This window comes from Gopherus evgoodei, chromosome 18 (genome assembly GCF_007399415.2).
Source record: "Gopherus evgoodei ecotype Sinaloan lineage chromosome 18, rGopEvg1_v1.p, whole genome shotgun sequence".
Classification (NCBI taxonomy): Eukaryota; Metazoa; Chordata; order Testudines; family Testudinidae; genus Gopherus; species Gopherus evgoodei.
The window spans coordinates 3,404,446-3,431,972 of NC_044339.1; the positions used below are offsets into that span (position 1 = coordinate 3,404,446).

Sequence of the window (27,527 nt, forward strand, 5' to 3'; positions counted from 1 at the left end):
GTAATATAAAAGACCAATATAAAAGTGCCTAACGCTAGGTTTTGTTACAGTTTAAAATCTACGCGGACCGAAATGTTCCATTGGTCAGTCATTTGGAGTTCGTCTGACGGAGGCAGGTACTTGGGGGCAGGCACCACAAAGGTCCCTTGCCTGGCCCCAGCCCAGCAGCAGCATCGAGCACATGTGCGACCCTTCCAGCACATGCAGTTCAGGAGGGCTCTGGCTTTGGCAATAAATAAAGGCAAAAATACAACAATCACTTTTGGAACTTTAAATATCTTTCTCTTGCACTCGGTGTCTCTTTACACAACCCTCTCCTTGAGGCGTCTGGATCACCTCCTCCAGTCCTGGGCAACAGGCAGGGGAGAGGAAGGGTCAGTTATAGAGGGGAGCTACCATCCTGGCATCACCGGCACGTATGCATTTCTACCACTCGGTGGCACTGTTTACATTTGACAAAGCAGCACCAGTGGAACTTGCAACTGCACCTTTCCACCACCTCCACTTCGTCTGTGTGAAAGCCCCGCCCACAGCACATAAGCTCACAGCCATCAATAGCTTTGGAAGTCTTGTTGCATTGACGGCCACTGGTCCCCAGGACCCCATTCTTTAGGTCATGATCACAGAAGTCAGGGCTAGAGTCCAGGTAGACCAGGTCCTCATCCGTGTGTGGTTTGAACTGGGAGTTTTTTGGCACCAGGACTTTGGTGGAGCCGATCTTTCTCTGCTCAACTTCTGTGGCCCCATCAAATTTCTCCTTTAACATGTTGCCCACTTTGCGGAAGGGAGGCATTGCTTTCCAACAGGTCTTCACCTCGCATGAGCCTGACACACCGTGGCATTTGCACTCTACTCGCATGTTGTTCAGGATAGCCTGAAAGAGCACACAAAGAAGAGAGCTGTCAGCTGCTGCAGGAGGCACCCGCACTCAGATCCATTAGTATACACCATGCTGCACGGCAGTAAGACCAGGAAGTGTGATGCAAGTGTGACCTAGCGCAACAGTGAGTGGAGGTGCCTGCTGGAGGTGAAGAGACATGACAGTGAGCAATGAAGTGCAGGAGCCATTAATATTATCAGATGAAGGGAAATGGAGCTTGGGCGGTGGCCAGTCTGCCAGCTGCCCTGGTGTTCTGAGGAGCTATTACCTTCCTTCCAGCCTCATTATTATGGAGGTTCATGAGCGCCCTGCTGGAGGAGGCGCCTTTGCTTCTCTCCCGGACATCAACGAAAGACTGTGAGAAGGCCACTCCGTAGGCGATGTTATCAGAACAGCCAGACCACTGGAAGCCTAAGCACAGCAGGGGATTGGAAAGAGTGATTTGCAGCAGAATGGGGGCGAGGCAGAGCTGGAGGACAGAACAATCAGTCGGCTCCTCAGCCTGTCCTCTCCAATCCCCACAGTCTAGCTACAGAAGAGCTGGCCACTTCCTGTCTCCTTTGAGTTCACACTGGACACTGGGTTACCTAGGGAGGTGGTGGAATCTCCTTCCTTAGAGGTTTTTAAGGTCAGGCTTGACAAAGCCCTGGCTAGGATGATTTAGCTGGGGATTGGTCCTGTTTTGAGCAGGGGGTTGGACTAGATTCCTCCTGAGGTCCCTTCCAACCCTGATATTCTATGGTTCTATGACAGTTGCTGTCACCTCCTGCCTCCAGTGTCTAGTGAAAGGGCTTCATAAGCCAGAGCTGCTACTGTAAAGAGCAGCTCCAGAACTAGGACTCTGCCATCTAGGACCTTCTAGGGAAGGGAAATAAGAAACACCCCCCAGAATTGCTGGGGCTCTTTGGAAACAAAGGAAAAAACATTGCCCAGAGGCAAATTTCAAAGCCGTAACCTGCGACAAGAAGCTAATATCTGATTTTTATTTCCTGTGTGGCTGGTCTGCCATGCTGCCTGGTGGGCTGCAGCCTTCCCCAAAGCCCCATTGGTCCCTGGATTCTGACAGCTGTGTGATGAGCCTATGTACTCTGATGACCTGCAGGGCGGAGGAGTCCCTCAGCCGAAAGGTGCCTGCAGGGCTTGGCAGTATGTTCAGCAGGACGTAGGGATTCTCCCAGGGTGCACCGTGCTGTGCCCAGTCAGAGCTAACAACTGGCAGTGTGGCAGGCACACCTGGAAAGATTGGCAATGCAGCAGGAGTGCTTTACCCAGGCACACCTGGGGCACTGGGTCATGGGGGTGGCACTCTCAAGAGAAAACCATCCAATGCTATTTGAAAATGTGGAAGCTGCCTAGGAGCCCCTTTGAGTGACACCCAGACAAATGGGTGACCTGCCCACCACCCTGTCTGAAAGGGACATGCAGGGAGTGACTGGGGAAGGGATCCGTTTTGTTCCTTTGTCCTTATTCTTCCTCTCTCACCTCTAGTTGGCAAGATTGCACAAGTGGATCTTGTGCAATCCTGTGCTTAGCCTAGAGAAGACCTCTAGCAACCGCCTGGCACCTCCACTCTTGCTCTCCTGTATCATACTCCTGTAAGGACTTACCCTGAGGACTGACACCATGCACAGTCCCATCACAGCCACACTTCTCCAGCTCTCCACTGCTGCAGGCTCGAGTCACTGCAAAGGCCACCCCCGCTGAGGAGATGGCATACACAAAGGCTGCTTCCCGTGTCCCTGGAATGACAAAAGTTGCAGTCAGGAATTGCTTCAAATTCACACGCACAGCCGAGGGCAGCTCCCCTTCCAGTCAGAGGTGCCCATGCCCACACACTCATGCATGTGTGTGTCAGACTGATGCCACTGCTTGATCTAGACCCCTCCCCACATGCAGTTGTGTTGCACAGAGGAGCCTTGCATGCTACCTACCTGACCCAGAGATCCTGGCAATCAGCTCCTCCCAATCAAAAGACTGGCACCCAGAAACTCCTATCATCACATGCCCCATCCTGAATACATGTACCTAGAACTTACCTACAGATCCCCTGTCACACAAGGCCATATAAGTTGCATGCCTGTACCCTGATCCTACGGGCAGAATTTCTGCCCATACCCAATACACACAGTATGCAGAACCCAGCTCTGAGAGCCATGTATCCTGAGTCCTCCCATCCTCATGCAGAACATGGCAGAGGGAATCTCACACCTCACCCCCTCCCAAGCATAATACCCACAGCCTGAGACCCAGCACAGAAACCCCTTCCAAAGAACGCTGTCTAGAAACTCGCAGAGAGACTTTCCTGGACAAAACCACAAATGCAGATGTTGTATGCAGACCCCTTCCCTCTCAGCCCAAGTCTGGGACAGAGAACCACCCTCAGAGCCCCTCACGTAGCAACCCAGCACAGAACATTCTGCAGCCTAAACCCTGCAAAGAAACCCTATAGTTGGAGACCCTGATGCAGCCCCAAGAAATTTGACTTCATACTACAACGAATTTTTACGATTAATAATTTCAAACCTGCTGTTTGGGGCCTAGGCAGTTGAAACAAACAATTAAGCCAGCTTAAGTTGACCATGAGAATCAAAGCGAAGGGGCCTGTCATTAAAATGGTGAGAGTCTCCCCAGCCCTTGTACCCAGCCTCCCAGAGGAGATCAGCCACAATCCCCCCACCCCCCCCCCCTTCCCCAACAGCCATTTGAGAGCAGCCCCACGTAGACTCACACCCTGAACAGTCCCGCAGAACCTCCAGGGCCCCATTCTCCACTGAACTCAGGAGCAGTGCAAAAGGGGCTGTAGTACAGAGCCTAGCGCAAGGAGTCTTGGTCCATGATGGAGACACTTAGGTGCTATGACAGTGCAAATCAATAATCATCAGGCAGCAGCTCTCTTCCCCTACAGAATGAAAAAGTGCATAGCGGGGCTCCTCGCCTGAATGGCTCTGGTCAAATCCCCTTCCAGCCCAAGCTGTAAAGGAAGTTCTGGGAGCTGAGTTGAATCACAGACTCTCAGGGTTGGAAGAGACCTCAGGAGGTCATCTAGCCCAACTCCCTGCTCAAAGCAGGACCAACCTCGTCCCCAACTAAATCATCCCAGCCAGGGATTTTTGAAGCACTGCTATGGTCCAGCTAGCATGACTCAGAGAGCCCATGGGGAAGTTAGATCAACCCTGAGGGTGCTCTAGCTTTGCAAGGTCTAGCCAAGCCCCTAGACAGGCCTAGGACACCAGGCCCACCACTACCTACCCTCCACCCACCCCTGCACTGAGTACATCTCAGCCACAATCCAACCTCCATCCTCAACTAGAGCCCTCACACCCAAACCATTTCCTCCCGGATTGAATCCCACACTCACAAAAAAACCCACATGGAGCTGCCCCTGGAGCCTAAGAAGCTTCCCTCTGCCCGAACAGCTCTAAGCAGAATCCTGTATTAGCCTGCACCCCATCCTCAAAACCCACCTGCAAAATCCTTCTCACGTTGCTGTGCTCTAGAACCCTGCCCCACTCTCAGGACCCTACCCATTCATCAGCTGGGGACAGAGCCCCTTTCACGCTGCTTTTTATGGTTACCAGACTGTTAACTGCCAATTGAGGAAGAAGTTGTTGGGAACTCCAAACCTCTCCGAGGGAGAGAGCAAACATGCAGGACACATGGCCAGGTTTCGGCTGGCCGGTCACTGTGCCAGCAGAGATTGGCCTGTGTGAAAGCGGAGCTACAGCAAAGTTGCAAAAGAAGAGGGAGCTTTGGAAAGGTGCATATAAGGGGTGTGCCCATGTCTGTGTGTGTTTCTCTCTCTCACCGATAGTGTCTCTCTGCATGTGTGTGATGATTGTGGGTTTAGTGGTCATCAATTAAATCTTGCAACACCCAATTCCCTGGCTCCTGTCACGCTCTGAAGCCAAGGCAGCTAGGACACAACGGGCCCTTCTGTCTCAGAACATTGTGCTGTAAACTGAAGGGATCAGCATTAAAGTCCAGGCTGTGCTACTTGGAAGCTCACGTCAAGAGGCCCCAGGATCACTTCAATGGCAGCTGGAGCGTACCATTGTGAACAGAGATCTGCCCTTCACCTCTCGGGCCCTTGCTCACAACTGACTGGTCAGACAACGGGAGCAACTTTGGTGGTCGCAGCTCAGACTCTGGTGGCCAAGGCTGTAATCTGGCCTGGGCGGCAGTGGCTGGTTAGAACCCAGCCAGTGTGGAATCACCTCCAAGTTAATCGAGGTTAATAGTAGGATCATGTTGGTTGGTTTGTGCTGTGGCTGTCTAAAAAGAGACGACTTCAGTTTCTGGTATTTCTGGTATTTCCAGTCCTGAACCTTCACAAGCACAAATCTTCACCCCCATGCTGAGGGAAGGAAAGTTAAATAAGGAGCTGAGGCTGGACTGGGGGCGGCTGGGACCTGCAGGTCCTCGTGTGTCAGAGCAGAGAGTGCCCAGAGCTTCAGAGAAGAGGGAACAGCAGGAGTCACACCAGAGTAGGGGACACCCAGGAGCTAATCTAACCCACAGAGCAATTAGATGGAGGAAAGAGGGTCAGAGTGGAGATGCCTCTGGTCACTAGTTTGCAAGGAGAGAGGGAGATCTGAGCAAAGGGAAGTCACTGCAGCTCCCTCTGCCATAGAAACTAGTGCTGCCTTCAGGAAAGAACAACGGGGCTCCAGAAACAGGCCTCATGCAGCCAGCCACGGAGAAAACTCATCACTCCTCCCAAGCTCTTCCAAAGTGCATCTGCTCTGCCCTGTACCCTCCTGCTGTTCTAGTCCTGGTCATAGGCGCCGACTCTGTGGGTGCTCTGGGGCACCCATGGACAAAAACGAATGGGTGCTCAGCACCCATCAGCCACAGCTAATTGGGAGCACCACCAAACGGCTGTTTGACGGCTTGGGGAGGGGCATGGGGGAGGGCGGAGAGCAGCGAGCAGGCAGGGGCCTCAGGGAGGGGACAGGAAGAGGTAGAGCAAAGGTGGAGTCTTGGAGGAGGGGTATCAGAGGGGTAGCCATGTTAGTCTGGATCTGTAAAAAGCGACAGAGTCCTGTGGCACCTTATAGACTAACAGAGGTTTTGGAGCATGAGCTTTTGTGGGTGAATACCCACTTCGTTGGATGCATGTTAGAGGGGGTGGGTGAGGGCCTTGGGTGAGGGAACAGAGTAAGGATGGGAAAGAGTAAGATGGAAGGCGGGACCTGGGGGGAAGGGGCAGAATGGGGGCAGAGCACCCCCAGGGGAAATGAAAGTCAGTGCTTATGGTCCTGGGCACCCCCAGCTTTGCCACTGCATCTCAATACTGATGCGCCTCCATGCTATTCTAGTCCCCCTCAGCTCTACAAATCCATCTGAGTCCTGACACGGCTCTCTGCCCTGCTCGCCCCCAGCTCTTATATTCTGCGCCCTCCCTGCTCTACAACCATGGGCCGCGTTCCGTTTGGTCCCAGCACTGTCAGGAGGTGAGCACGGTGCTCACAGACGGTTAGAATGTAGGAAGCCGGGGTAGTCCACGCCAGAGATCATTTCATTACGATGGATGGCTCTGGAGTCTCTGTAGCTGGAAGGATGAGAACCAGAGCCAGCATAGCAGCATGCAGAGAGCGATGAGTGTTTTACTGCTTTTGGGCAGCAGAGGGCATCATCCCAAGGTCTCACTCCGGAGTCACAAAGGGTCCAGCCATGCTCGCTGACAGGCCTAGCTCAGGGCTTGTTCACTGACCAGAGAAGAGACCAAATAAATAAAGCATCCTCCTGCCACTGCTGCTGCTGCTAGGCCCTTGCCAGGGGGAGCTTCTTGGTGAGGCAGATGAAGTTGCAGAACTACCCAAGTAGCTTTACGGGGCCAGTTCCACCTCAAACATGCTGCAAGGCAGAGTTCAGGCTGAGAGACCGTGGCCAGCCCGCGCCACTGTGCCCAACCCAGGTACATGGAGAGCCCTGCTATGCTGGCAGAGGGCCGGCTCTGCAGCACGGGCAAGAAAATTGGGGTTCACAACAGAAACGCAGACAGCAGCTAAGGAACTGGGCAAGCTTAAAAACAGCCCCAACGAACCTTCCTGTACAGCACGTATGAGAGTCCCAGGACCAGGTGGTACCACATGCATTACTACCACTCTGCCTACATCCTCAACAGCTTCCTGTGGCCCTCCACAGCCAACTGAGCCAGTCCAGGAGCCTCAAACAGAATCCCATGGCTGCACTCCTTGGTAGTCCCCAGTGATGGCTACTTGCCATCTCCAATCCCCAACTGCTCGCCACCAACACCCAGCAAAACAAAGCTGTTCCCATTCATATGCCTGTCTTTTGGGAGAGTAGCACATTACCATTCTGTAAAACGGGTGTGTGGCAGGGAAAGGTGGCATTTCTGGCAGAAGTGAAAGGAAAGCATTGGGCCATCTCCTGCCCTTCACCACATGGTAGCTCTGATGCTGCCAAATAAATCAGACACCACACTGGAGTACTAGTGAGCACACGCTGCATGGGTGGTTCTCAAACTTTAAACAGTGGTTCGCAAACTTTTCTCCTGGTGACCCCTTTCACACAGCAAGCCTCTGTGTGCGACCCCCCTCCCAAATTAAAAACACCTTTTATATATTTAACACCATTACAAATGCTGGAGGCAAAGCAGGGTTTGGGGTGGAGGCTGACAGCTCGTGACCCTCCATGTAACAGCCTGGCGAACCCCTGAGGGGTCCCGATCCCCAGTTTGAGAACTCCTGGTCTACAAAATGCAGCCATTTCCCACAAGATCTGCCTCTGTCTGCGTCACTGCTACGGCCCCAGCTGGATGTTCGTTACCTCCCACCTGGAAGCTCACGGCTCAGTTAAGTTCCCTCCCTTTCCCAGATGAGCACCCGCCTCTGGACAGTTCGCTCACCTTGTGTCACTACCTTGCCAAAGACCGGCAGGGTGTCCAGCGTGGAGCAGTTCCAGCGACGGTTCCGGAATTGGTACTGGCACTCCTCAATGGCCAGCTGGGCTCCCCGACGCACCGAATCCATCACCTCCAAGTTCCTCTTGCACATCTGCACTTGGCGCTGGATTAACCCTTTCAGTTTCTCACAGGTCTCTTCCTCGGAAATACTCCCCACTGAGGACAGCTTTGCCAGGTACCTGTCAGCACACCCAGCAAAATCTGTTAGAAAGGTTTGTTGCACAGGAGAAAGAACTGTCCCAGCCTCTCTCTGGGAAATGCTGCCCCTTCATTTCCCTTCCCAGGAGCTGTTTGGATATCAGGGGCAGCCTTGGGCACAGACACCTGCGGTCCTGAGGCTGGAAAGACCCCTTGCCATTGCACTGACAACCTCGAGAGCTGGTGAGATCTCCACCCACGTGGCCCTTCCAGCAGGCTAGATAAAAACACAGGCTGCTCTCCTTCCTTCCTTCCTTACTGGAACTGGAGGCTAGTGCCTGACTGGGTCCCTCTGCATCGCCAGGCTGGCTGTGGGAGTTCTGCAGCATGGCCCTTCTGCCTTGGAGCAGAGCAAGGGTCCCGAGAGCAACACTGGGGGAGAGTATGGCCCTCCTGCCCAGCTACAGCATGGAGTGCATTCACTGCTCTGTCTGCCTAGCACGGAGGGGGATATTCTAGGCATGTTCTGAATATGCCCTGTCAAGTCTCCTGAGTACCAGCACATCCAAGTGCTACTAGGAAAAGCCAGAGGTCTCTCAAGTCAGCCAAAGCAAGCAGAGCAGCGGCTCGACTGCCAGCTGCAGCTGCCACACTGCTCCCTCAGCGCTGGCTGTGTTCTCCTCATGACAAACATCTCCCTCAAACCACTTCCCTTCTTAGTCCTGCTTTTAGCTTCCTCAGCCACCTTTGCGTGGGGAGCCAGCGCTGGTGGGTGGTGGAGGCTGCCGGGCCCACCTTCGCGTGGGCATCCAGCCCTGGCGGGTGGTTGGGGGTGGAGACTGCTGGGTCTTTCACCACTCGGAATTCTAGTGGGGCTTGAAGTGGGGAAGCTGGAGTCAGGAGCCCGTCGTGGGCAGAACCACTTGTCGCACCTTCCAGGTCTCCACTCACAAACATGGGCTCCAGGGCTCACCAACTTGAAAAACGCTGCCTTTGCTTCCCTGTGCACCCAGGGCACCCCAGGCTGCACTCTCCTGCTGCCTTGCACATTGCTCTCCAGGACTGAGGCTGCTGCACCAGCCTGGGGCTGAGGGTACTTAGTGACAGTGTTCTGGGGAAGAGGTGCGCGTGGCGGTGTAACCCCCTCACTACCTGGACTTCCAGCGATTTATCCCCTTGCCACTCTCCACTTCCTGGCAAATACTGGAACCACTCCCCCACAAGACTGCATGGGCTTCCAGAGGGTTATCCCCCTGCCTGGGCTCCCCCGTGCTCAGGAGAGAAGTGTGAGCGCCTGCTCACAGACTCTGGAAGGGAGGGGCTGGCGATCCCACCCCAGCTCAGTCTAGTGAGGGGAGGTTCATTAGGTTTCTTGGAGAGCCATTATTTGATCTTCTTCCCAAGGCCCAACCTCTTGCCCTGGCATTTTGATCCCCTCAGTCACTATTTCTGAGTAGCTCAGGACATTGGTACGTTATTCCTACAGGTCCCTGGATAATCCCACACCCTCTGCACCCGTGCGCCTGCCAGAGCAGACTCAGCCAGGGACCCCTTGGCCAACTCTGCCCTCACACAGCCCAAGGCTAACGTCAGCACTCTCCTGTCTGTAGCTGCTGGCCCCTGCTGACATGCTGGAGAGGGCGCTGCCAGTAAAGTGCTGTGCTGCCTTTAGGGGTAGGGAGCTCCTACAGCTTAGGGCTCTCTGAAACTGGCATTAGGACTAAATATGTGTCAATGAACCTGGGGGGAATCCTTACCACCATTCAGTGCTTGGACAGACAGTTTAAAATCACCCCCAAAATAGCTGACAGTCAGAAAAATTCTAAGTTACATTTAGCTACCCTGGCACAGCAAGAAGAAGCAGCAGGGCAGAGTTAAGATAGTTTGAAGCACCTCAGGTCAATTGTTTTTGAAGTAGAATCTTGTCTTTGAATTTCATGATTTTTCAGGAGTTTGCGTCTTACAACATTCTGTTAAGGATCCTGCCCTTACAAAGTGAAGCTCTGTTCTGAGATGGGACTGCACAGGAGTGACTCCTTATTGCACAGTTTGCTCCCCTTGGGTCTCAGGCAGCAAATCTGCTGACTTCAGCAGTACATAAGTTTTCATTGTTAGCTCTGTGGAGCCAGCTCAGCAGGAGGGAGCTGGAATTCTGTTCCCTCCTGCGCATCAAGAGAATTGTTCACTAAATTCCAATCGGTTATACTTGTACAAAAATCACCTCTGGTGTCTGGGCTGCACAGGTGTCACTGAAGGAAGAATCTGGCCTGTGGAATCCCTATTACTAATGATGTGCAAGACAGAGAACCCAGCTTGACTCTCAGGTCCCAGGGGAGTGCTGGCAGTTAGAAAAAGCATGCAATTTTCACTTGTAAATTGAGCACATTTGATAGGGAGCTAATGAGACACAGACAAACATGGAGTGTCTTGCTGCCACACTTTTAAAGTGAAACTCTTTTACAACCTTAACCCCAGTTAAATCTACTTGTCCAAGAATTTACGTTCTTTTAAGACAATTACTTGCTTATGTAAAAACAGCTCAGTGACTCCTTAATGTACATTTCTGGCTTGGAAATTCTACTGTGGCCAAATCTAGGTTTGACATCTTTCTGTCAGAGCCTCACCTCCTCCCACCAAGCCAGGGTCCTGAGATATCTGTGGCAGGCTAGGACACTGGGAGAGATGTCTGCTGTTCCCATGCAAAGCTGCTCTCTGCTTCTCCAAGATGACAGGGGAAGATAATACATTAACTACCTTGAAACCACCCACCTCCCCCTGAGTTCAGTAAACTATCATCCCTGTTTTACAGATATGGAAATAGAGGCACAGAAGAGTTAAGAGACTTGCACAATGACCTTGCAGATTGGTGGATTAGTCATGGGAGTAGGAGTTAGGAAAATTGGGTTCTAACTGCAGCACCAACTCCATGCAGTATGTCTGGTGCTGTGACTTTCTCCTCTGTGAAACGGTATTTGCTATCCTCCTTGGGGAGAGTGCCATAAAAAGTACAGATCAGGGCCACAGAGTGGGGTACGAACTCCTGGCTCCCTAACCCATTTCAGGAGAATATTCTCCTTTTCCCCGTTCTTGGACCATGCCCACAAATGCAGTATTTGAGGCACCTCCTAGGATTCAGAGAACCCCCTGAATTAACACTTCTCACAGCTGTGCAGCCAGCACCACTGACGATTCTGCAACTGTTCTGAACACAAACAAGCTGGCAGGAGGAAGTGATGCCACAGGTGAAGAAGCTGCTGGAGGCAGTCATGTTAGTGTCAGCTCTGTTTGGCACATGGGGAAACTCTGTTTAGCAAATGGAGAGGAGAAAATTGCTTCAGAGACCCAATGTTCTTTCCAGCTCAGCAGAATTCTCCAGGTGATGGGGACTCAGAAATTCAAAGCAGCGTAGGAAGAGAAGCGGGACAGGGCCCTTTCAAACCTTTCCAAGCAGATGCTCCAGATAAGAGGCTTCCCAAACAAATACTTATTACTGTACAGTTTAAAAAGATAAAACAAAGACAAAAGATGTTTCAGAGAACTGCATCCATTACCGAGAGAGGAGCAGTTAACTGGATGCACAAGACACACAGGCTAGCTGAAGGTATCCAGAATGCTCATAACTACTCCCTCCCCCCTGGGGGCTAGCCACATGCCTCCATCTCCACTCACCACGTCTATGCACCCATCCCTCAATGCTGTTCAGCACTGCTCCATGCACAGCACACAACACAAGCATGCACCCCCGCTGCCCGACACAGCACAGTCAGACTGCCAATGTAACATGGGCCTGCTCTATTCAAGGATGGCCTCACCTACTGTTACCAGAACCTGCTTTCCAAAACGCATCTCCCTCTGTAGCTCTTTCAGGAGACCTCGCTGTAGCACCAGATCTGTTGCTGAAGGGAATCCAACCAGGTCATTGATGCAACAAAAAAATCCTTGCCAAGCGCAGTACGGTCCCCAAGAAGCCAGCCAGAGAAACCGAGAGATGAACAAGAAAAAAAATCTGGCTCTCTTTGGAAGGAGGGAGTTGTGAAGTGTGGTGCTTTGATCTACTGCCACAGGCATCCACTAGGGGGCCTCTTGGAAGCCAAGGAGAAGGTCTGCCGGCAGGCGACAACAGAGCACTTCTTTCTATAACTTCCAACCGGGTCCTGAATCCAACCGCACAACCCTGGCAGCCACAAGTCATGTGGGCCTATGGCACGTAACCATGGCCTCAGTTGTGGATTGTGTACAGCCCAGTCACTTTCCAGATACCCTAGGGGCTTCTTCCCAAGGGAAACAGCCTCCCTCTTGAGAGCAAAACCAAACACACATGCACTATCTCAGTAAGAAGTTTCTGGAAACACTTGGTTCCTGTCAGGGCTGGGCTCTGGGGGTCATGGCACAGCAATGTTCCAGGGTGGCCAGGAAAGTTGCCATCGCATCACAGCTACAGAGGGGGTGGGTTATGTGAGCTAAGCTGGTTGAACTGGGGATGCCTTTGCCTGCTCAGCTCATGTCCCTGCCTCTGCAGGCTGTTCTGATCTTTTTAGTCTCCCCTGCTTTGACCTCCAGCCTGACAAGCTCTCCAGCCTCCCTCTCCATGTAAATCCAGTTATACCCTCTAGCTCTGACTCCCCTTCTCCCTTTCTGTTCAGGTACTGGAGAGCAGCCTTACTCTGCCTTTTAGCACATGGGGGTGGTCTCCTTGTATTCCATCCCACTCCACCTCTGGTCTGTCTTCTGCATAGAAGCATTCTGGGTATTGCCATTACAGAGAAAGCCAGGCTCCAGCAGCCACTTGGAGCAGGTTGAGTGCTGCTTCCGGGCCTGGAAGGAGGCCAAGGGGCCATTTTTGCTTCACCCTACTGAGAGGAACTGCAGAGACCTTGACTGCTGAGGGCGATTATTGCAGTGATTGGGGAGGAGAAGTTACATGGCCAGCGAGCATGGCAAGTGTCAAGCATGGGTGCTGTCAGCAGGCCAGCACCCCAAAGCATCGGGAAACTTCTATGTCTCTACATAGACAAAGCTGAATGAGAGATGTTGGCCCTGGTGGGGGGCTCCTCTTTCCCTTCAAGGTGGGGCAGGGTAGAAGAAAACAGGGTTGCATCTCACATTGTTCTTCTCCTGATCCTTGGCAGCCACAGGTTAGGAAGGGAAGCAGGTAATATCCACTCTTCCTCCCTGGCTCCAGGAGAAGAGGGCAGTCCCCATCTGCCATCTCTGGGGCGTTCCCCACCGCACATTCCATGATCAAAGGGCCCCAGGTTCATGCCTACATTTTGTGATGCATCAGCCCCTTGTCCCCAGTGGAAGCTACGGAGCATTTTGAGGTGAGGACCAAGCTGCCTTAGGCCCCGGGCTGAGGCATAATCCATCGTTGCTAGCTTCCCCGCACTGTGACCATGGAAACTTCAGGCTCCACCATTCCATCTTGCCCTTAAAAGGAACACCGTTGTAGCATTTTTTTCTCTGAATTAGACAGTCATTTCCCCTTTGCACACACGCAAGCTAAGGCTGCAGGAGCAAATCACTCCAATGCCTACATTCTGTAGGACCACTTTCCACCCTCATTCCCACCAGTACCATATCTAACATGCTCTACTGCGTGCTCATGTCCGGACAGCCTGCCTTGCAGTCTGTTCTACCGCACAATTGCTTTGCTGCTAATAGCTGTCTCGAGACACCTCAGAATTTCCCTTTACTTGCTGTAGGCCATTGCTCCTCTCCTGCTGTCTTCCAGTCAACTCCAGTTGCACTAGCCTGCCAGTTCTCAAGTCTAAAGGGATAGTTTCAAGACCCTGGGCACTTAAATCTGGCATGCAATTGTGCTGGAAATTGCTGGCCTGGAATGAGAGGCATATCTTCAGAGGGAAAGAGCCAGCACACTGGACCAATGGCTGCCTCATCCCTTCGACATGTACAAATTGAGGCAAACTACTGAAGTCTTCAGAGAACCCCTCTATGTACAAGGCCAGTCCCACTGGGCAACACCAGATAGCAAACCCACAACTAACAAACACAGTCGAGATGGAAGGACCTGGGTAGTTATAGGCCTGTCGGCCTGACATTGGTCCCAACAAAGATAGTGGAGTGGCTGATATGGACTTGAGTATAAAGAATTAAAGGAGGTAATGGATTTATGTGAAATAGAAGCTGCCAAAAATCTCTTTTTTTTATGAGATTATAAGTTTGATTGATAAAGGTAATAGTGTTGATGTAATATACTTAGACTTCACGACATTTTGATTAAAAACTAGAACAATATGAAATTAAGATGGCACACATTAAATGGATTAAAAACTGGCTAACTGACAGGTTTTGGCATGTAATTGTAAATGTGGAATTGTTACTGAGTGGGTGCGTTTCCAGTGGGGTCCCACGGGGATCAGGTTTTGGCTCTATGCTATTTCATATTTGTATCAATGTCTTGCAAGAAAACATAAAACTGTCAATGATAAAGTTTGCAGATGACACAAAAACTGGGGAACTGGTAAATAATGAAAATGCCAGGTCACTGATTCAGAGTGATCTAGGTCGTTTGGTAAACTAGGTGCAAGCAAACAATATGCATTTTAATACAGCAAAATGTAAATGTCTACATCTAGGAATAAAGAATGCAGGCCCTACTTACAGAGTGGCGGACTCTATCCTGAGAGGCAATGACTCTGATATAGATTTGTGGGTCATGGCAGAAAGTTAGCTGAACCTGAGCTCCCAGTGTGACGCTGCAGCCAGTGGGATTCAGGGATGCATAAACAGGGGAATTTTGAGTAGGTAGAGATTATTTTACCTCTGGTTTGGTACTATTGAGACTGTTGATGGAATAAGGTGTCCAACGCTTGTGCCCCCAATTCAAGACAGATGTTTATAAATTGGAGAGGATTCAGAGAAGAACCATGAGAATGATTAAATGATTAGAAAACCTGCATACAGTGATAGACCAAAGAACTCCAATCTATTGAGTTTAACAAGAGGAAGGTTAAGCGTGATTTTATTACAGTCTAGTACCCCAATATGGGGAACAAATATTTCATAATTGTTCTTCAGTCTAAGACAAAGATGTAATACAATCCAATGGTTGAAGCTAGACAAATTCGACTAGAAATAAGGTGTACATTTTTAACTGTGAGAATAAATAACCATTGTAAACAATTTATGAAGGTTTTGTCGTGATTCTCCATTACCGACAATTTTGAAATCAAGATTGGATCTCATTCTAAAAGAGTCTGCTTTAGGAATTATTCTGGGCAGTTCTCTGGCTTGTGTTTATATAGGAGGCCAAGCTAGATGACCATAATGTCCCTTCTGGCCTTGGAATCTATTAATTTCCTTTCCAGTAAGATGTGTTAGGGGATCCATTAGCAACGGATCCTATGAAGATCAGGAAGTCAGATTCTCACGGGTAAACTGACCCACCGGAGTACAGGTGCTGGGCCTTTGTGGACCATGAAGAAGAATACGCATAACCAAGCATCATTTGGTTCCCAAGTAAGGACTCTCTAAGGCACTTCTGCTTCAAACTGTTTCCCCAAGTAACCAGCTGGAAGCCCTTCAAGGGCTAGAAGATTGCACAGAATCAGAACCAGAGTCTCTCAAACTTTCCTTGAAGTCTCTCACACCTACATATTGACTGTTCCATTGGAACCTATTTCTCTCTACCAGTCCCTCAGCACAATAGCAAACAGCAGGCACCACAGAGAAGGCATTAGATCCTACTTTAGATAGGTATTTTTCTTCCTTTCCATATTGGGCCTAGAACACAGCAAGGAGCCAATTAGTCCCATGGTTCATTTGTAGTGGGCTGACTTTCTTTCAGTGACACTGTTGCTCGCAGGGTCGTGCCTGTTACTCCTCTTTCTTTTAGCCTTTACGTCTCAGGATTTGTCCACAACTCTAGTTCCCTGTTTAAAACCAAAAAGGTCTCTTCTACACAAAAGTTTGCACTGGTTTAACTAAGGCAGTATAAAGACACCTTAGTTATAGCAGTATAACTTTGTGTTTAGCTAGGCCAAACCTCACAATTTAAAAAGTCTGCGATTCATCCCCTCTGCAATTGTTTTGTCTGCAACACTGCAAGATCCCTCCTACCCCAGGGCTCTTTTAAAAATTAATCTGTTTTTGTTTAAAATATCCCAAGGATAATAGCAACTTCAGGGGAGAAAGCCTCCCGGAGCAAGAAGAAGACAGCCCATGCAGGTTGCAGATAAAACTGAAATTAGGGGGAGATAAACTTCTGCTTTCCCACTACAGAGAATCTGAGTCATTGAGATATTCAATAAAGACAGCGATCAGGGAAGACATAGCAAATGTCTTGCAGAGAAGAAGCCATTTGGATTTTTAAACAAATCTGCTCTGGGTGTATTGGTACCTCTGATGTTCTTGTTTTGTGACTATTGTAGTGAGCACGAGGCCATCTCTGTGTCTCTAGTGCCACCAGACCTTATTGCCAGAAACATACCAACAAACTAGAGGGAGCTCCAAAGACCATGAAAATTAGCAGAAGGGTGGATGGCTCAAGGAACGATTAAGAATAATTTGGCTTAAAATTAAACAGAAAACTCAGTCTGAAAGACACCCCGATAGTGAGCTAAGTTAGGGTGTGGAACAGTTTGCCTAGGGCAGGAGAAGCAGACCAGGCTCCCAGAACTTTTTAAAAGACTGGGCAAAACACTAGAAAGCGTACAATGGAAAGCACTGGCTGGGATTAGATGGGGCCTAGGATTATTTTTGGTTTAATTGTTCTGCTTTCCTTGACTCAGACACCTTCTCTAGTCACTGCCCTATCTCCATCCTCCCCACTCTGCAAAATGCTGGAGAAAATTGCCTTTTCTAATCTCTCATGTGACCTCGCACACAACACCTGCTCCAGTGCCAGGTTGGTTTTCACTCTCGCCATAGCAAAAAGCTGCCCTCTGTTTAGCCAATGGCCTGTGTTTCACTGGCTATGGTTCCTTCTGCCTGATATAGCCTCATCCACACAACCACTCTCTAATCCTCCTGGACTACGGCACATGAGGTCACAGTTGCACTGCTATAAAAGGCTGAGGCCCTCTAAAAGTGACCAGTTTCAAGCATTCTGTCTTACATGTATTTGGGGAGTTTAAAAAGGGCAGGTCCACAGCTTTAAAGGCATAAGGGGCCATTATGACCATCCAGTCTGGCCTCCTGCATAGCGCAGCCCCAGAGAATTTCTCACTTAGCAGTTCCTGCATCAAGCCTAGAACTTCTGCTCTAGCTCAATTAGATATTTGTTTAATCTTGACTTAAACCGATGGAGACTCCACCACATTGCTGGCTAAGCTGTTCCAATGGTTAATTACCCTCCAAGTTAAAGATCTGCCCCTATTGCCAGTCTGAACACATCTAGCTTCTGCTTCCAGCCACTGGTTCTTGTTCTGCCTTTGTTTGCTAAATTCAAGAGGCTTTTGCCATCAGAAATCTTCTCCTCATGTACCTACAGCCTGCTCAGGCCACCTCTGGCTCTTCTCTTGGCTAAACTCAAATCGATGGAGCTTCTTTAGGCTCTTGCTGTAACTGAGACGTGTTGGATGGGACGCTGAAGCCTGAGGGCTCCATAGCGACGATTGCTATGGGGAGAAGCAGCAGCACCGGGGAGCAGGGAGGAGTTTGTGCCTCAGGGATGATGCCCCATGGAATGCAGGGGAGAGACTGAGACTTTGGCCTCTGGAATCAAAGGAGCATGACTGGAGCAGCCCAAGAGGCAGCCAGAGCTGGCGAGGAGGGGGAGTTAACCATAGGCTCCCCCCCCTCCCCGTATCTGCACAGAGTAATAGGAGCTCCCTTCTCAACAAAGAGAGACATCACACCACACTGGCCTCTGGGTCTTCTAGGACACAGGGGTTTACCCCCCTTCCCCTGGGCCTGGCACAAGCAGAACAGTTTCCCCGGAGAAAGAGGAGGCTCCCCAGGAAGGGGAAAGGAGCTCAGAGCATTGCTGCCAGAGGGAAAGAAAGCTCCCGACTGAATACACCTGGAAGGAAGAGAGGTAATTTGAGGATTCTCTCATTCTCACTCAGGCAGAAGGGGATGGAGCAATTCCCCGCCCTTACCTCCCCCCCATGACTCTTTCAGGAGTGAATTACAGGACAGGGAGAAGGGAATCCACTTCCTGTGGTTTCCCAATAGGCCTTTATCTGACAGTGGAGAGAGGGCAGAGAAAGTGTTCTTGTGAACAGCTGGAGAGCCCCCCGTTTGTATTCTACACACTTCTTAGGTACACTCACCACACACTGCACCACTGTCACTGCCCCAGCCAGTCCTGCCACACACCTCCAGCATGTCAGCTCACACACGAACTCTGCAGTGGTGTAGCAGTAAGTGTATTTCACAATATGGAGCATGTTGCAATATGACATACCATGTCATGCACTAACACAATTCAGCAATCCTTGATTAGCACAATCAGCTGTGTGTGCTGCCAGAGAATGGAGTACAAAACCCAGGGATTTGTCAGAGGTGGATACAATACATCAAGCATCTGCCTAAGGCTGGGAGGTAAGTCTGGGAGCTTTCATCCATGGCCATTTGTCATTCATGGCTCTGTGGCAACATCTCACTATGCAGCATCCTACCGAGACAGGCCCTTTGCCATCTCCCGCTAGTCAGACACTGTTTTCTGTAACTGTTTTTTAATGAAAAGCGTCATCCCTGAATTGATTCTGTTTCGGGCACTGGACTAGGATGTGTCTCTTTCTCAATCTTCCTGTTACATCGGCTGCACATTTGTTCTTCTCTTGGCTTCGCTTTGCACCTCCCAATTTCCACCTCTAGTTAAAGTGACCAAGTCAGTCTCTCAGTGTGTCACTTCCACACAATTACAAGCTTCTGCCACTCTAGGCTTTGCACTAACCACTTGCCCCCCCCCATGCCAGTTGCAGCACCACTCCTCAGAATTGGCCTAGCTGACCGTCCCACTCCCCATCACAATGGGGGATCAGCCAGACCAAACCTAGAACCTCGCCCAGACCCACGGGGGGAGGTACAAGGCTGGGAAACACTGCTCTGTACTATGGCACACAAGCACTGCCGCATGCTGCACACCTTGCAAACCCATTGTTGCATGCTGGCACACACGGACGTGCTCTGCCACACATTACTGCTTTGTGCCAAGGTTTCTTTGCCACAACAGTCACAGAGTCTGAGAAATGCTGTCACTGCTGACTCTCTATGTGCTGCTGACACTGTCACAAGCCTGTCATGCAATGCTGAATGCGGTCCAATTGCTATTATTCTAAAGGAGAAAAGTGCCATTGGCACTGACTCGATCTTGTTGCTCAACCTTCAAATCAGGAAACATATTGCAGCACAGTCCAGCTTTACAACGCCATTACCCCAATGTGCACACTGGCAGGCTGACAGGACCTCAGGGGCAGCACTAACTTGCACAGAACTTACAGGAGTTCATGAACTGGTTTAACTGAATATAAACGCACAAACTCACAATATTAACTCTTCACTGTATCTTCCTCAATATGTGAAGAGAAACTGCTCCTCTGCTGGCTGCAGCATCCAAGTGCTGGCAGTGCTGAAATCTGCAGCAACTATAAGAAGTTGCTGTGTCTGCTAAAAGTTGCAGTTGCCACCACAAAACCGCTGCCCACAGTTTTCTTACAGCCTTAAATATTGCCAACTCGAGTGTCTAAAAATCCTGAGTCAGGGCCCCCCAGGTCATCGGATTTTTATAAAAACTAGCACATTTGGGGGCTTTATTTACCTTCTGGCTTGAGCCTTTAGGGAACACTTGGGTCAAGTTTTCAAGCTTCTCTCTGCAACCAAGAGGACTAGAAACTTTTTAAGTGAAAGCTGAGATTCCCTTGTATTCACATGACTCCAGGATCCAAGGCTTAAAAATATCCACAAAATATCATGAAAGTTAGGAAACCTGCCTTGGTAAAGACATATGAAAACATGTCAGAAACAGATTCTTGAGTTTGTTTGGCACTTTTATCACTTTTAAGAAAGTCAATAGACTGCTTCCACGTACAGCGGCCAAGACGACAAGTTCGTGAAGGGGATGACAATGAACCAGAGATACTGGAATTAGAAGAGGGGGTGGGGGTGGGGAGGGGCGCTGCAGCACCCCCTGGCTTGAAGTGGTTTCCTTCATATACAGGGTTTACAGTTTGGTTCAATGGCTCCCAGCACCTTCACTATAAAAATTGTTCCAGCCCCATGTGACAATCTTATAGCTGAGTGACACAAACAGCAGCAACTGTAACAGTCATCGACAGCTCAGATAACTGCAGGGTCCATTATAGGCTCAGAAACTACCATCACATGCAGTACCAGGAACGAGGCAGACAGAAGTCCACTTTCCTTGCCATTGTTTTGGTCTTGGAGCTCACAGGAATCTTCCCCTTCTCAGCCTGGGAGGCAGCACTTTTTAATTTCACTTTCACTTCTCAGATACCCTCCTTCACACCCAGATTCAGGGTGGTTCCTGCCTGCCATGACCCACCAAGCTATCCCTTTATCACCTGCTCAAGAAGCCCCAAATAAGGATGTTCCCCATCACTAGCTATCTGAATATTGCTGATCAAGTTACCTCCTGTCCTGACAAACAGTCCTGGAGATTCCCGGCCAGCTAGGACCTGATTATCGATGGCATTACTAGCATCTAAAAGGGGCTCGAGATCAGGGCCTTGCCCATCCCAGCTAATCCCAAGGTCTGGGCGATTTCAAAGTGTTTTTTCTGCCACCAAGATACAAACCTTTAAGCCACTTGCTGGTTTGTTTTTTTTTGGAAAACTGAAGCTGACTGGGCTTGTTGTAAACTGTTGCAAGATTTTTTAATCTATTTCAAAATACAAATGTCCTACAGAATAATTTGAAGCTTTTAGCTCTTCGTCCTCTTGCCCTCCATGGAAGGGTGTCCCCTGCTGCATGAGACCCTGGGGAGAGCTTGCTGCATGGACAACCCAATGCCTCCCTCAGGATTAGAGAGCTAAATATGAAGTGACAAAACACTGATGGTGGGTCTCCAAAGGAACCCTGGAGCAGCACAAGGGAGCTCCCCACCCCGCTCACAGAATTTGTTCCCAAATCTGGGTCCTCAAATCTCTCCTCTCGTGGAATACTCCTAGTCAGCCTCCAGGACTGCGCTCACAAGATGTTCAGCATGCAAAGCGACTGTGGTTCTAGCTTACAGTGTTGGTCTGTCTGTGTTGTGCTGCCATAGGCTGGCTACCTGGGAATGTCCACTACGTAAGGTCTGGAACAGGGAGAGTGACCAGGGTAAAGGGGACATGGCAATAGTGCCTCTATGTTCCAGCCATTCCCACCTGCGCCAGACCAGCACCTTGGGGCTCTTGGCAGTCAGACATCAGCTTTGGGCTGGACCAGGCCACAGCTGGGCTGAAAATCTAGAGCCACAAGGATGATGTAAAGGTAAAATCCACAATGAGTGGATTTTAGCCAGACCTGAGAATCCGGACCTCTTGCTGCTATGGTGAAAGCTGGGAACCTCTAGCTGAAGAGAACTCTGTCATCCACATCAAGGTAGTTGTAAGAGCAGAGCCAACCAGACAGTCACGGGAGGGAGAATGATCAGCCCAGGGCCCAGTTCCCCATCGCCTTGCACCGTGGATAGCCATTTGCACCAGCACCAGCAGAGTAAGCACTACCAAATTAGAATTCTGCACTCAACTCCAACTTTCAAAGGTGTCCATGAGACTAGGTACCAGGCAGAGGAGAATCTGGCCCTGTGTTTGCAAAGCACTGGGAGATCTCCGGATGAAAGGGGCTGTAGAAATGCAAAGCATTATTCCTTCCTCTCTGGCCCTCTAACGCCAGCAGAATGAGACCACAGAGACCAACTTTCCAGCAGGCCTCGCTTTGTAAGTCACAGATTTTTAAGTATTCATAGAACAGTCAAATCCACTTTCTTAAAGTTTAAACACCTCCCCACTTCCTCCCCCTCAAAACAAACAAAAACTCCAACAACTGTGCTCCTGGCCCTTTAAGCCAAATCTCAGCCCAGAGGGAAATGTTACTGCCACATCTCTACCCCCTATTTACAAGGGTTAAAGAGCTGTTGGCGGCACACCCTGCTATACAGCAGCATAACCACATCTCAGAATATTTACAGCACATGGAGAGCCTCCTGCAAAGCTCCCAGAGACCAACACAATTTTATCCAGATAACAGCATGAAAATGAAGGCAGTCGCTAATGATTTCTGGATGAGCGGGTGCCCAGGGTTCTCCACACACAAGCAATCTTTTTTCTAGAGCTTCGAGAAAGTCATCCTAATAATCCAAACAACCAGTCACATCTTAAAAGCCAACAGTGTCAAATACAGAGTCAGGAGAAACCAGGCTTCATAGTGCCTGTTTGTTTACTGGCTACAGTTACTCAGTTGTACTGGAATTTGCCAACAAAGTTGTTCGGTGATGATTTCATTTGCCCACCTAGAGTCAGAACTCTGATCATCCTATTCCACTTCGGTGAGGTACTCAGCTAGTACACTGCAGTGCCCCTTTGGAAAAATGGACATGCATCCCATTTGCACCACCTAGAAAACGCCTTGGCACATACAAGCCATGTTTTTGAGTGCAGGGTTTGGAATATTTTAGCGCAATAATAGCAATGAATCAAGAATTTAATTCAGTCCTATAAGCCAGTCACAGTAACACCTGCAATCCAATGCGTTGGAAAGTAACACAAGCCATGGACTATCCAGGAGTGAAACTCCTATGTGTGCAGCAAGCTTCTGTGCTCCTCTGGAGATCAGTGCTAAATTTGTAATGAAAGAGGTGTCAGGGTTCACGCAACTTTTTTACTTTCATAACTGATGCAGTAAGTCCAGAGGCGCTGGGCCTATGAACTGCCAAGCCTAGAGGTGTCTGGGCTATGAACTGCCAAGCCTAGAGACAGCAGGGCTCATCCCTGGCAAGCCCTGGCACAAATTAAGTACTGCTGGAGATAATGTTTGGCCAACTTTGAGAGGCACACAGAGGCCAAAGGAGATGTTCCCTTCCCCTGGCACATACCCTCAGTCTGGGGCTAAGATCTACTGGGCACTAACCTTTCACTTCAATATAGTGTTTGGTATGAAGCTTCCACTGATCCTGGAAATGTAGGAGGAAAAGCAAGGCTACAGGTGTAATCAAAAAGTTTCTAGTTCCAAATCTGGAAATGGCTTAAGGGCAGAGATTTCCTGGACATGCAGCAAACCCAGCAGCAACTCCTAACATCCAGAGACTGACAAAATATGCCTGAGGTTTACTTTCTAGCCAGATATAAAGTATCTTGGTTTGTTTAATGATCAGATTTTGGAAACTTGCTTCCAACTCTGAAAGTCTCTGTAGCACAGTGATCCCTCTGAGGGACTGCAGGTCAGTCATTCCAGAAGATCCCAAGATGCTTCTCCTTTACAGATTATAAAACGCATAAACACTGGCATACGAACCAATCTAAACAGCCTTTCCCCGGCTACCTCCTTACAGCTCTTCCATGCAAAGCAAGGAGTTTGTGAAAATGTCCAATTCAACTGTTACAAGCTGTCTGTCTCTGAAGCGTTTGGGGAATGCGAGTTCCAACAGGTTAAAAGAAGCTTTAGAAAAACTCTTGTCTTGTGAAACGCTCACTGAGCTTAATCACTAATCCAGCAGGTTTCTGGAAAAGCAAACTCTCTACAGAGCTGTGCCACTGAACATACACACCTACACAAAGGCCTAACGAAACATGCACACAAATACGACATATCTGGGCATAAGGTAACACATATCAAAAAGAGCCACACACTGCCTGCCCAGGCTGAATGCAATGGTCACGGGCCACATGTGCTGTACACACACACACATGCAGCATGCACAGGCCTGAAGCAAGACACAACACTACGATAAAGCAGAGCGCTAGAGCTCTGCGCAGAATACACATGGTATGTGGGAAACATGCAGAACATACTTATTCTCAGACTCTCTGAGAGCTCCAGAGTCCTTCTTTCTGGGTTTACTGCCTGAGGGCAGCTCTTTCTTTTGATGTCAGAAGTGGGATTTGCCTGAGTCCAATAGGCAAAGAATAAAAACACCAAGTTGCAAATTGTCTTTTTATTGGACTAGCTACATTTGTTATGCCAGACTCCATTCTTTTCTTCCAAAAGCAGTGAAATGAATCTCTGCTTTCCCTCCATACAGTTGGCAGGAATTGGTGCCTGGAAGTAAGTGCTTGGAATGAGCCCACAGAGCTTCAGAGCCCACTCCCACAGAGCTTCATCCCCACATGTCCATCTTCTCAGAGAGAGCCACTATAACCTAGAAAGTACGAACTGTTGAACACAAGTCCCCAGTCGCTGGCAACTAATGCCGCCTATGCTCTGTTTTCTCAAACAAGAACCAAGGGGGCTGCAATGCTGCAACACACTCAGCTCCAGTAACGCAGTGTACAGAGGCCTAGGTACCAGGACTACATATCATAATAAGGCATTTTTCAGCCTTGCTGTAATACAAATACACAAGTTAATGCATAATCCCACCCAGCCAGTGGAAATCCCTCTCAGTACAGCCAACCCTTATTTAAAAAAATAAATAAATAAATCTTACTCCCCAGGGTGGTTTTGCTGAAGGCCATTTTCATTGGTTACAACACAGTTTCTCCTGCCCGCTACTCCTGTGAGTCAAACCCTCTTTGTCCAGAGAACAGCCCTGGGGAAAGGAGCCTCCACGCCCACCGCTGCATCTCCACGCTGCCATCCTCTTACACACATCTACTTTTACTACACAACGACAACCTTCCTGTTACACACAAACCCCACCCACTGGCAGATAAACAGCTACACATTCCCTGGCCCCTTCAATTTTTGGTAACCTTGTGTGATGGGCCAAATGACTGGGTGGATGTGGGAAACCCAGGTCAGCAGTTTCTGTTGGTACTGCATCAAAACAGAGTGCAGGGAGAAGCTTGGAAGTGCTGGAGAGCTCAGAGTCCCTGTAAAAATCCCTAAATATTAAGATGATTCCACCGACAGAATTTTCCCTTTTTCCCAAAAGTCAGCCTGGCAAGCATCTGTGCCAACTCCTCTGCAAAGTTCCTGGTAGGGCCACTATCCTCAGCCAGTACTTCCCCTTTCAGTCCTGCTCACTGCAGATGCCACCACCATAGATCCATGACATGTCTTCACCAAATGTGAGGCAGTTAAAGGCCGCCTTGTTGTCTGCTTTAACCCACCTAGCATTTGCAAGAGACCCTTGCCACAAAAGTCTTTCCACCTGACAAGGGAAAAAAAAGGGGAGTCCAGTAACAGAGCATGGGGCAAACAGGCTCCTTATAGCACCCTTCTCTCCAGCTGGCTATTTGATGAACGACAGTGGCCACTCCAGGCACAGATTGGTCAGCACCTTGGTCTCCTTGGGCTAAGTAGCATCCTCTAAAAACCACTCAGCCACCACTGGCTTAAACAAGAGATAAAGCATTGGCACCTGTGCACTATAGAGCAGAATAAGGGGCATGGATTTGCTGTGGCTGGCAGGGACAATGGAAATGTCTGCAGGGGGGCATAAGCTAGACATACAGCATTGAGTTGAGGCAGAAATGACAAGGTCCTACCTTATTCATTGTGATAGCTGAAATGTAATGTCTCTGGAGATTAATCTCCTTTCGTGACACATTCATCACTCCTGTTCATGCCCATGGGAGACTGAGGTGCAGAGGAAGAGGCAAACCGGCCCTTTAGATTTATTGTTATGTTACAAGTGGTAAATGTAGCCATGGTGGCTTGTGCTACTGCTGTAACACCCTGCAACAGTCACTCTGCTCCAGAGACTAGATTTGTTAAACCCTTGAACTGGGCTCTAATTAGAATTCAATCACAGCCGTGGGGACCGATAAAAGCTGGAGCGGCAGCAGCCTCCTCACCCACCAGAAGATATTAAGTAGTCAAACCGATGCTTAACTCAAAGTTATGGAGGAAGATGCTGCCTCTCCCCTCAGCAGAGCCCTCCCAAAGAGCCGGTGTCAGAGAGCTCTTCCCTCAGCCTTGGCAAAGCTCTGGAGAAATCTTCTAGAACTTGCAGCAGTTCCCGTCAGTGTTTACCTTACAGGTTATCTCAGTGTTTGTTCCAGGTCTTCCTAATCTAACTGGGCTCCTCGACATCATACCCTCAGAATTTGCATTTCTAGAGCTTCTCATCCCAGAGAGCCCCATGGCAACACTGATCTCCAGAGCTCTGGGACACAGCGTGCCAGCCAGGTGGAGAACGATAGGAGGAGGGGAAGCAAACCCCTACTCTTCTCACTAGGGCCAGGAAAGATCCAGTGTCCATCAGCACGGACAGGCCCTGAGGGGTAGGGAAGAGAGAAGGCTGCTGCTAAACTGGGCTGTAGGTTTGTAACTTTGCCATTTTCTCTCTCCCCACTTCACCCAATCCTGTCCCCCTGATTATTTACTCGCTTATCATAACCGCAGCAAAACCCAGGCTGCATTTTGACCTGAGCTCTGACCTCAAGGCCTTGGTGCTACACAGATTAGTAACTTAAGAACAAATGCAGATGTAGCTTCTGCTTCCATAAAGTTATACTATAACTAGCCTAAACAATAAATAATAATTCCTCCGGGGAAGAGTCCTGCCTCGCCTCTGTTGGGCGTCCGAGTGCTGGAGTTCACCCCAGTTAGTGACACCATGACCCAAAAGGAGTCTCTCAGGAAGCAGGTCATGACCTCGGAGCAACAGCAGGGTGGACAGGTAGGGCAATATCATAGGGGCCATTTGTTCTTTCCTCCCCAGGTGGAGAAACTGTCCAGCCCCCTCCCGATCTTCATGGAAACCCAGATTACACCAGTCCTGCTCTTTAACTGGTTAGGACACCAGGAGGAAAGGGGGGTCCCAGCCCAGGAGGCTGCGAGCAGGGCTGCCTGAGGCGGTGCAGGAGACGGGTCATGCTGGGACTGGGACAGATAAGCAAGCGACGGGGCTCAGCTCGACCCTGGGACGTTTCCTACAGCGAAGCTGAGTGCAGCGGGCGGCCAGGGTCAGCGCCTGCAGCTGCCGATCAGGTAGAGCCCCGCTGCGAGCACGGAGCAAGGGAAAGAAAGCACCGTGCACCGCCACTGGGGGTCACTTCGGGAGCCTGGCAGCCCCGCTCCCCGGCGGGTTAATCGGTTGCCCGCTTGGCTTTCCTCCGTGGGGAAGACGAGGGGCGGCTGGCTTGGCGGAGGGAATCCCAGCCCTAGAGGGGGAACAAAAGGGGGAGATGGGGCCCCCCGCCCCCCAAGCGTGGGGCCAGGCTAGCGCATGTTCCCCCTCCGGCCCCGCTCCTTGAAGGCAGCGAGCTCCCAGGCGGACTCGGCTCCGCAGGGCTCGGAGCAAGTGCCTCCCGCAGTGACACTCCCCTGCCCGGCAGCGGCCGGCTCGGCTCCCGGGGTCCCTGCTCGGAGCCGCTCGGCGCCCACCAGCCAAATGCCCCCGCGGAGCCCAGCGCTGGGGCGCCGGCAGGGAGCCGGAGGCACCTGCTCCGCGGCGGGTCCGCCCCCAGCCCGCTCCCGGCCCCGCACTTACAGCCAGTTGCTGGCGTTGGCCGAGAAGGCGGCGAGGATGACCAGCAGCAGGGAGCGCAGGGAGTACTGCGGGCTCAT

At 50.2% G+C, this 27,527-nt stretch overlaps 1 protein-coding gene across 1 annotated transcript; it reads right to left on the reverse strand.

Annotated features, from left to right (window-relative positions):
• On the reverse strand, positions 1–27,527 carry WNT4 (Wnt family member 4). Its single transcript, XM_030537810.1, has 5 exons — positions 27,451–27,527; positions 7,752–7,987; positions 2,488–2,619; positions 1,149–1,291; positions 1–874 (listed from the first exon to the last, which is right to left on the reverse strand). The coding sequence occupies exons 1-5, from the start codon at positions 27,525–27,527 to the stop codon at positions 407–409; spliced, it is 1,056 nt and encodes a 351-aa protein (XP_030393670.1). The 3' UTR covers positions 1–406.

What these genes read in the sequence shown, in the direction of transcription:
- WNT4 (XM_030537810.1), bottom strand. Translation starts at nt 27,527, where the DNA reads ATGAGCCCGCAGTACTCCCTGCGCTCCCTGCTGCTGGTCATCCTCGCC. An exon ending in GCCAACGCCAGCAACTGGCT is followed by an intron (nt 7,988 to 27,450) that starts GTAAGTGCGGGG and finishes GTGTGCTGACAG; the next exon opens with GTACCTGGCAAAGCTGTCCT. An exon ending in TGGCAAGGTAGTGACACAAG is followed by an intron (nt 2,620 to 7,751) that starts GTGAGCGAACTG and finishes TTGTCATTCCAG; the next exon opens with GGACACGGGAAGCAGCCTTT.